At 34.5% G+C, this 10,206-nt stretch overlaps 1 protein-coding gene across 1 annotated transcript; it reads left to right on the forward strand.

Annotated features, from left to right (window-relative positions):
* Positions 1–6,976: 6,976 nt before the first annotated feature.
* LOC141696318 (uncharacterized) lies at positions 6,977–7,702 on the forward strand. Its single transcript, XM_074500474.1, has one exon. It carries the CDS (start codon positions 6,977–6,979, stop codon positions 7,700–7,702), a length of 726 nt encoding a protein of 241 aa, XP_074356575.1.
* Positions 7,703–10,206: the final 2,504 nt, after the last annotated feature.

The raw sequence follows: 10,206 nt of genomic DNA on the forward strand, positions 1-10,206 counted from the left end.
TGAAATGAGGAAGTGAGCTTGATTCTGTACAAGAATTTGAATAGTGAAGAGTACTTTATTCTTCGTTATGTCAAAATTTTAATTTTAGATGCCAAAATTAGATATTTTAAAAGACTTTAGAATGATTATTTTCCCTTTAATAACACTGAATTCTAATGTGAATGTGACCAATGTAAAAAAATGTGTATGTCTATGCTTTTAAGTAATAAATTGGTTTGAATAGGATTACGAGCTTATGTATTTTAACTTGCAAGAAAGTTTAAGTTCTAACAAGCGAGGATCGAAGATGGATTAAAATTAGTTTTAATTAGTGAACTTCTATGGTAGCTTTATGGCTAGTTTACTATATTGAAAGTAAATGTATTAAATTAATGTTCCTTAGTATCTTTTAGCCCTTGCTATTATTCTTTTTTAAAGGATTATATAACATTCAATTACACAAAATTTTCCAGAGATATTCATTACCAGTTGCAATGTATTTTCACTTCTACACATTGATTTCTTGATAAATTATCCCTTCTTAGAGGTATATGCAGATGGGAGACGTAATGTATCTGCAGATTGTATAAAGGCAACAATCAGCGACTTCGATAATATGTCGCTTATCACTATTAACAAAATTTAGTTATTAAATGGACAACTATTGAAGTATTATATTTTTGCATCTTTTGCGGAGACTATGAGTATTAAAAAATATAAGTAGTCCATTCTTGGAGATTAAAACTGTAGCATTCCCCTTTTAACTTGGCATCTTTTCTAACGAGATCTTTGTGCTGAAATGGCATCATATGATCTGAAATAAATGTGGTCCAGAATCTAGTCTACTGGTCTTGGAATTAAATACAAGAGTTTATATCATCTTCTATACCATAGAATAGCTAGGTTCGACTGCTAGTGTTTAACACAATTATAATTTGTAAGATCATAAAGCGTGTCTGAATAATAGTTTGGAAAATAGTTTCTGCCCCTTGAGGTAGGTGTAGTATAGTTTGTAGTATAAATTGAGTGAGATGTTAATTTTTGAAGTTCTTGGTATAATGCTAATCCGAGGATATTTATCTCACATATGGAATTGATGGGAATAATAAAATGCAAAGAGAAGAAACTTGTTCTCTAGAATTTCGTAATATGATTGAGTAATTGGATATTACAATTTATAGGATTACATAGATATAGATTCACTAAACTAGTACATAGAACACTTAATTATCCATGAATATGTAAACTAAGGTTCATGCAACAGAATCATGTATATGTGACTTCACATTCATGTAAGGAATTAAATAGTTTTTCTGGAAGGTTCTAGTTATATTCCAACAGCCTCCCTTAAGCTAGAATCTTGCTACACCTAGCTTTGTCTTCAGTCCAGTGAACACTTCTGACTTTAATGGCTTTGTAAATATGTCTGAGACTTGTTCTTCACTTCTACAATACTTAACTTCAAGCTCTCCATTCTTGATCAAATCACGGATGAAATGGTATTTAATTCGAAAGTGTTTGCTTTTTCCATGATAAACAGGATCTTTACTAAGTGCAATAACAGAGCTGTTGTCAGAATAAATTTCTGGACAATCCTTCAAATTTTGCTTCAGTTCTTGTAACACCCATTTTATCCAGAGGGCTTGAAAACCAGCTATAGCCAATGATATGTACTCTGCTTCCGCTGTTGAGAGCGCCACAACAACCTGTTTCTTTTACATCCATGATATCGCACCAGATCCAACAAAAAACATATTTCCTGATGTGCTCTTACTATCATCATGGTTTCCTGCCCAATCAGTATCGCAAAATCCAACAAGTTTAGGATTGCTTACTTTTTGATAATAAATTCCATCTGAGAGAGTTCCTCGAATGTATCTTAATATTATTTTTCCCGCTTCCCAGTGAGACATCCTGGGACATTCCATAAACCTGCTAATTAAGCTGACCCCATAAGCTATGTCAGTTCTGGTAGCAGTAAGATACATTAGGTTTCCCATAAGGCTTCTAAATAATGTAGGATCAATAAGCTCAGAATTATTATCTTTACTTAACTTCAAACCAACTACAACTGGTGTACTAACCGAATTTGCATTTTCCATTTTGAACTTTTTCAGCAATTCTTTAGCATATTTCTGCTGAGAGATAAAAAATCCACTATTTCCATGTTTTCTTTAAAGACATTTATATCTTCAGCATTGCTTCCAACAATTATCAAATCATCAATATATAAGCTGATAATAAGAATACTATTAATTGCCCCTTCTTTAACGTCAAGAGTGTGTTCAAAAGGACACTTCTGGAAATAACCATTGATACGGCTGTACCAAGCTCTCGGAGCTTGTTTTAATCCATAAAGGGATTTTTTTAAGTGACAAACGTTATGTTCTTCTCCCTTTTTGATGAATCCTGGTGGCTGGTCTATGTACACTTCCTCTTTTAAAACACCATTTAAAAATGCCGACTTAACTTCCATTTGGTGAATAATCCAAATGTTTTGAGCAGCAAGAGCAAGTACTAACCGGATAGTTTCAAGATGGGCAACTGGAGCAAATACTTCTTGATAATCAATGACGACCTTTTGTTTGTAACCTTTTACTACAAAGCGAGCTTTATGCTTTTGAATTTTTCCATCTGCATCACGTTTAGTTTTAAACAACCATTTGACTCCAATTGTTTTCTTTCCAGGAGGCAAATCAATTAATTCTCATGTCTTACTTCTTTGAATTGCATCCATTTCTTACTTCATGGCCTCCCTCCATTTTTCTTCTTTAGTAGCCTCGTCAAAGGTGACAGGATCATTTTCCATGTATAAAGCAAAGTCTGCATATTCTTCTTCAAGTATTCTTCTTATTTGGCCATAAATCTCAACTAAACTTCTGGTTTTGCGAGGTGTTGACTCAGGACTTGAAGAAGATGCAGACTTAGAACTTGATGAAGATGTTGGTGATGCATGCCGTGGAACTTCTTCTAGAACAGTCCCAGTTTCTTCTTCTAGTAGATTGTTGTCGTATATGATATTGCCGCTTTCTTTTCCATTCTTCTAATCCCAAGCTGCTTGTTCACCATATATTATGTCACGACTGATTATTAATTTTTTTGACACTGGATTGAACAGCCTATATGCCATTGGATTCTCGTTGTAGCCAACAAAAATGCACCTTTCAGATTTATCATCAAGCTTTTCACGCTTCTCCTTCGGTATATGAGAATAACATAGGCTTCCAAAAATTCTAAAATGAGATACACCAGGTTTGTGACCTCTCCATGCCTCTTCTGGGGTTTTCCTTGTGCAACTTTAGTAGAAGCTCGATTTAAGACATAGCATGCTGATGATGCAGCTTCATCCCATATAGGATGAGGTAGCCTTTTTGTCTTGAACATGCTGCACACAAGTTCCATAATAATTCTATTTTTTCTTTCTGCCACCCCATTTTGTTAGGGGCTAAAACTTACTATCAGCTGATGTATAATGCCATTCTCTTTCAAAAAGGCTTCAAATTCTCCACTCATATACTCACCGCCTTGGTCAGAACTTTAGGCCTTTAGATCAAGTCCATTTTGTTTTTCAACAAGAGCTTTGAAATTCCTGAACACTCCAAAAGCTTCAGATTTCTGTTTTAGATAATTGTATCTTAGATGCCACAACCATGATTTGTCCTCCACAATACTAGAGAAACAATTGAGTTATGTCTCATTTAACTTTAAAGGGAACATCTTTTTCGGCATCATTTTGATTCTCGCAATAAGAGATTTATTCTTATATCTTATTTCACACTGCTCACCATTTAAAATCACATTATGTCCCTTATTTAATAATTGTCCCACGCTTAAAAGATTGTGCTTCAGCTCTGGAACATAGTTTGTATTGGAAAATCACCACATCCTTGTACCAGGTGCCGTTTATCATCGCCAGTTTTTACCTGTCGCTGGACAGATTCATCCAGTTTAATAAAAATGCTTTTGTGTCCTATCAAGTGGTGGCTGCAACCACTGTCAATGTACCAAATATTCTTGGTGGAGACCTCTTGCTCATTAAACATAAGAAGGACTGATTCTTCATTCTTTGATTCAGAACTTTCATGTAAAAAATGGTCTCATTTCTTACATATTTCAATCCCGAGTAGCAATATTTCTTTAAATGACCAAATTTATGACAAAAATTGCATTGGATTTGAGATTAATAATTACCTCTTCCTCTGTCTCTAACTTGTCCATGGAATCTTCCTCTTTCATATTGATTTCCTGGACTTGCTTCAGGATTTAATTGATATTGATAATTATGTGCTTGAGACCTTCTTCTTGCGTAAGAATCTGGTGGGCTTCTTCCTTTTCCATGAAAATTTCTTCCGCATCCTCTTCCACGGAAGCCTCCACGATGGAATTCTTGCATCTGGAATGCTTGCTCAGAGGGTGATGATTCAAATTGTTCAATCCTTAATTCATGAGATTGCAATGAGCCCAATAGATATTTAATTGGAAGCTCACTTAAATTTTTTGATTCCTCGATTACAACAACTATATGCTCGTATTTCTTTGATATACTCCGAAGAATTTTTTCTATTATCCGATGATCCTTCAATTCTTCTCCATTGACCCTGAGTTGATTTGAGATAGAAATAACTATGTTAAAGTAGTCTTCTATGGACTCTGTCTCCTTCATTCTTAATTATCCACGAATATGTAAACTAAGGTTCATGCACCAGAATCATGTATCTGTGACTTCACATTCATGTAAGGAATTAAATAGTTTTTCTGGAAGGTTATAGCTTATATTCCAACAAGAATAATTCTACTGTAATTTGTAACCGTAAAATGATATTTTCTTGCACATTTTTATTACAGGTATAAACAGGAATGCATAATTAAACACCTCCTTTTTTTGATTTTGTACCTCTATTGAATGTCAATTGATGCTCACAGCTGTTGCAAAGTTGTAGCTCCTAGAAGTAATATATGAAAGAACTTTTGGCTTACAGCTAGCATCGACTACAGTAATCTGTAAGAGCTTTCAAGTTTCTACATCTTTTCTTTTTGGCTTAATGACCTTTTGGCCCTTAAAGTATGGGGCGTTGTACCTACAAGCCCCAAAAGTATGAACTCATACCCTTTGGCCCCTAAATTATTATGTAACGTTCCCTTTAGCCCGTATCTGCAGTAAAACGACATCTAGGCCCATATTGTAGGGTAAACATATCTTTTACTAAATTCGCTCATTGACGATTGAAGTCTTGTATACTCTTTGAACCTTAGAGTTGCCAACACTTCAGTTCTACTCAAATTAAACTTCTTAAACTCAATATTAGCGGCGATTACAGTGGCGATTAAAGATTTTCGAGCTTGGATTGTGCAGATCATTCAATGGCATAGAGCAATGACACCTCTGTTCGTATTTCTCTTATCCTCTTATTTTGATCGATTGGTTCAATATAATCTATATTTTGATCGATTGGTTCAATATAATGCCTAAAACTCTTGATATGTGTGTTCTTGTGAATGTTTATCTAGTTATTACGTTGACCCAGTCTTTGTTTTCCTTTATTTTGTTTGTGTGTTATACCGAAAGACTAAATAATGTAGTTGAATATATATATTTGTGTGTTAGTTGTGTTTACATCCATTTATTTTATGTTGAAGGTGATGATGTTGTAAGTTTATCTTTGTTTCATGGTGGGAAGTTAAAATGGGTTCCAAGAACTGAATATGTAGGAGGTAAAGTCATTGCGTATCATATCCGAGACCTTGATGAAATTAGTTTAGAAAATCTTAGAGCATGGACTAAGGCGTTAGGTTATGGGGGCTTTGGTTCTCTATATTTTAGACTGCGTAAGAAAGAGTTGGAAGTGAGGTTAATGTTAGTAAGAAATGAAATAGATGTATCTACAATGAAGTCTTATGCTTTAGAGAATGATAATAAAATAGATGTGTATGTCCACCATTCGAATGAGGAAGATTTAGTGCCATTTGAAGATCAAATTATTCAAAGGAGTGAAGGAGATGACAGTAATGATGTTGGAGATTGGAGTGATGAAATTGATGATTATGACTTTGTTGATAGTGACTACTCAATGACAGATGATGACCTTCTTTTTTCTAAGAATGTTGATGAGGACGTGGAATGGATTGGTAGACATAGGCAAGGACTTGGTCTAAGTGAAGAGAGACATGTTGAGATGGGTGTGGACATGGAGGGTAAATATGACAGTGATGATGTGGAGAGTTTGGCGGACCATGAAAATGAAGATGCCAATCTGACTCAGAAGAGGATAAAAGCATTCCCAGTGTTAAAAAAGAAAGAAAACCTAAAGTGGAGAGTTGGAATGATATTCACTGATCATGGACAATACATGGAGGCAATACAGAATCATAGTGCTACTGAGGGGATGGTCATAAGATTCAGGAAAAGTAACAGAACTAGGGTCAGGGCTGTATGTCAACCACCATGTCCTTGGACCTTAATTGCTTCATTAAATTTTGATAAAAGCATGCAAATAAAAACTAAGGGACCTGGTATATTTTATTCCTTTTTCTTTGTACCTTTTGGATTGTGTATAATATAATACATTCCGACCATTTCTTTATTACAATTACAGACCATACATGTGCTAGAGAGCATGTTGGGTTACCCCTCATTAATTATGGGTTTTTATGCAGAAAATACCTCCCGGAGTTCAGAATTAATCCTCACATGACAATCAAAGCCTTTCACAAGACTGTGTTAAAGGATTTGCAGATAGATTTCAAACATCATATTCTCAGAAAAGGAAAAAGAAAGTGCATGAAGATGATAAATGGATCCCAGGAAGAGCAGTTCCAGAAGCTATGGGATTACAAAACAGGGTTGTTGAAGAGGAATCCCAACTCCACAGTTGATATTGAAATAGACCCAGTTCAGATATGGAGTAGTGGTTAGTGTACATTTATCAAGTTAATTTCTTTTTAATTATTAAAAATATTAGATCTACCTCTTTCAGAACATGAAGGTACCTTCAAGAGGATGTACATATGCTTAGGTGGTCTGAAGCATGGTTTTAAGCTTGGATGCAGAAAAGTTCTTGGATTTGATGGATGCTACTTAAAAACTGCTTACAAAGGTCAGTTATTATGTGCTATAGGTCTAGATGGTAATAATTGTATGTACCCTTTAGTCTATGCTATGGTTGAAGCAGAAAGATTGGATTCTTGGAGGTGGTTTGTGGCTTTGGTGGGTAATTATTTAGATGTAGGTGCTGGGGAGGGTTGGACTTTCATTAGTGACAGACAGAAGGGGTTACTTAATGTCATTGATGAGATGTTACCTATGGCTGAGCATAGGTATTATGTCAGACATATGCACATCAATTTCAAGGGTAAATTCCCAGGTAGGTCACTCAAGGACAAGTTGTGGAATTGTGCTAGGGCCTCAAATATAGAAGCATTTGAAAAAACAATGGGTACAATGAAGGAGGAGAATGAAGAGGCTTGGAAATGGTTGACTAAAGTTCCATTTCACCACTGGACAAGGTCACACTTCAGGAATGATTCAAAGTGTGACCTTTTATTAAACAACATGTATGAAAGTTTTAATAGGTGTATCTTGAGGGCTAGGGAAGAAGGTGTTTTAGTGATGTTAGAAATGATTAGAGAATATCTAATGAGGAGGTTGCAGAACAAGAGGGAAGAAATGGAGGCTTGGGGAGATAGAAAGCTTACACCAAAGATAACCTCTTTGGTTGAGAAATAAAAGAAATGGAGTGGAGGTTGTTACTCTACATATGCAGGCTATGATCAGTTTGAGGTAACAACGGTGAATGGGTCAAAGTATGCAGTAGACATTGGTTATAGAAGTTGTGGTTGCAAGAGGCGGGATCTTAGTGGCATACCATGTCACCATGGTGTTGATTGGCTGAACAGATTGGGGACTAATGTTGATGAATATGTTGATCATATATATTTTATGGAAAATTAAAGAATGGCATACTCTGGAATTATTTGTCTAATGAATGGTCACACGGCATGGGAGAGATGTAACATGGTGATAAAACCACCCATGGTTGAAAAGCAACCTGGAAGACCCAAGAAAAGGAGGAGGCCTGAGATGCCAGATATAATTGAGAAAGAAGAACATGGAAAGAGGATGCTATGTTTACCCTCCGATATGGGCCTAGATGTCGTTTTACTGCCGATACGGGCTAAAGGAAACGATACATAATAATTTAGGGGTCAAAGGGTATGTGTTCATACTTTTGGGGCCGGTAGGTACAACGGCCCATACTGGCCAAAAGCTCATTAAGCCTTTCTTTTTGCTTGTTTTAAGTTTCTGTACATTTTCTAGTTTTATAAAATAAACATTTATATGCTACTTTCTTTCTGTGCTTTTCTGAATATACTAAAAAAAATGTTGTACAAATTAAAATTAATAGCTATTAGAGCTTGTGACTCTGTTATATCTACAACGAATGGTTCCCACCACCTAACGCAATGTCAAGAATTGTCTACTTCTAACCCATCAGCTGTCCATTTTTTGTGGGTACTCGCTCTTTTCTCCTCTTGTACGCGATAGTTCTAACTCTATCATGCGAGCTTAGGTTAGTCAACGATAATGACACTATTAATACTCATATGCAGTACTGTTCTTCATTCTGGAATGTCTTCTTAACTATATATTCCAGAGTAACATGCTAAAACCATGTGATTAGTTTGTTAGCTTGAGAAATGGCACTTGAGTAGTCACTAATGCTTGTAATAATATGAAACTATTTATTAGTTCTACTTTATTCACTGCAGGATTTATGTTTATACACTGATTGTGAACTCGATAACTATGTTGTTAGATTCATCTCTTTATTCTATAAAGCAGCTCTTATACCATGTGTATGACATATATTTTTTTCTTATATATATTCTTTACATTTATTATTAATATGTTAATTATTACTATATTCTACCTGCAGTTTAGAATTTATCTCAAATTAAAATTCATATTCATTACCTTGCATCTTTCTACAGTTTTCAAATGTAATGAAGACGCAAAGTGCAATGTTAACAGATTTAAGCGGTGAAAAATATCTAACATGTATGTTATTTTTTATAAATTTATAAAAAGGCCTAAATTGGTGATAACTACTAACATCAAGTTGGGGCAAATGTGGCTGCCCATGATAAATTTGGCACAAAGTAAAAAAAGTCGAAAGGATCAAAAAGGTGCAGCAGAATTTTGGCATTTATCTTAAAAAAGTTGAAGAACCCAACCTGGACATCGGAATTGATATCTAAAAGTTGTGTGCAATTGTTGCAAGTGAAAATGAAGATGTTACACCTTTAACATGAGGCAATAGCATCTAATACTACTATTTTTTATGTTTAAAGTGTATAATAGAATCGCTATATAGATTTTCTTACACCCCTTCACTCAAGTAATCACTCAATTAAATGCAATTCAATGTCATATTTGTAACTCACACACATTATTTCCACACAATAAATATTATGATATAGAAATATTAATTTACCCCTTTTATTTTGTTTGACAAATTTAAGTCAAATATAACATCTGTAGCTTGACTTACTTGTTAAATGTATTATCTGTGACTCCTACCTTTCCAGAGTTTTTTATTATATATTCTCACTATACATGAGAATAACATCTCATATATATTGGCTCATATTATTTGATATGAGATATCTGCCAAATTAAGATAACATCATCAATTTGACTTGTTGCAAAGCACTTCTAGTGTTAATTTTGACAAACCATTTCTCAAAGTTTTTTACTAGTGATAATGTAAATCACATTTTAACTTTTTCTTTTACAACACTGTAAAACTTTTAAAGAGTTTTTGAAACTTGACAACTAATTATGAAATTAATTGCACGAGATATAACTATGCAAGAACATAAAAATACTGAACTAATTTTTTTTATAAAATTCAAGAAAAAATGGATTTTTCTTGGTTTCTTCTCAAGAATAGTTTCTTGAGTTTGGCTTACGGAGAGAGCGAAAGATATGATAATTGAAATCTCATATCTCTTACACTCAGCTAAAGATGGGATGTACACTCCATATATAAAACAACGTACTAGAAGTGTGAACATCCATTTATAGTAAGTAGTCCAATCTTGCAATGCGATACGTTGCAACTTTTTGACGACCATATTTTTCTTTTTTACGCTTCTCAAATTTTTTCTCTATTTCTTTTTCTTTCTCCCCAAGTTTAGTTGTAGCCTTGACACATGTCCAGAGACCAC

This window comes from Apium graveolens, chromosome 11 (assembly GCF_009905375.1).
Source record: "Apium graveolens cultivar Ventura chromosome 11, ASM990537v1, whole genome shotgun sequence".
NCBI classification, from domain to species: domain Eukaryota; kingdom Viridiplantae; phylum Streptophyta; class Magnoliopsida; order Apiales; family Apiaceae; genus Apium; species Apium graveolens.

Coding starts and splice junctions, on each gene's coding strand:
- LOC141696318 (XM_074500474.1), top strand. CDS start 6,977: ATGTACATATGCTTAGGTGGTCTGAAGCATGGTTTTAAGCTTGGATGC.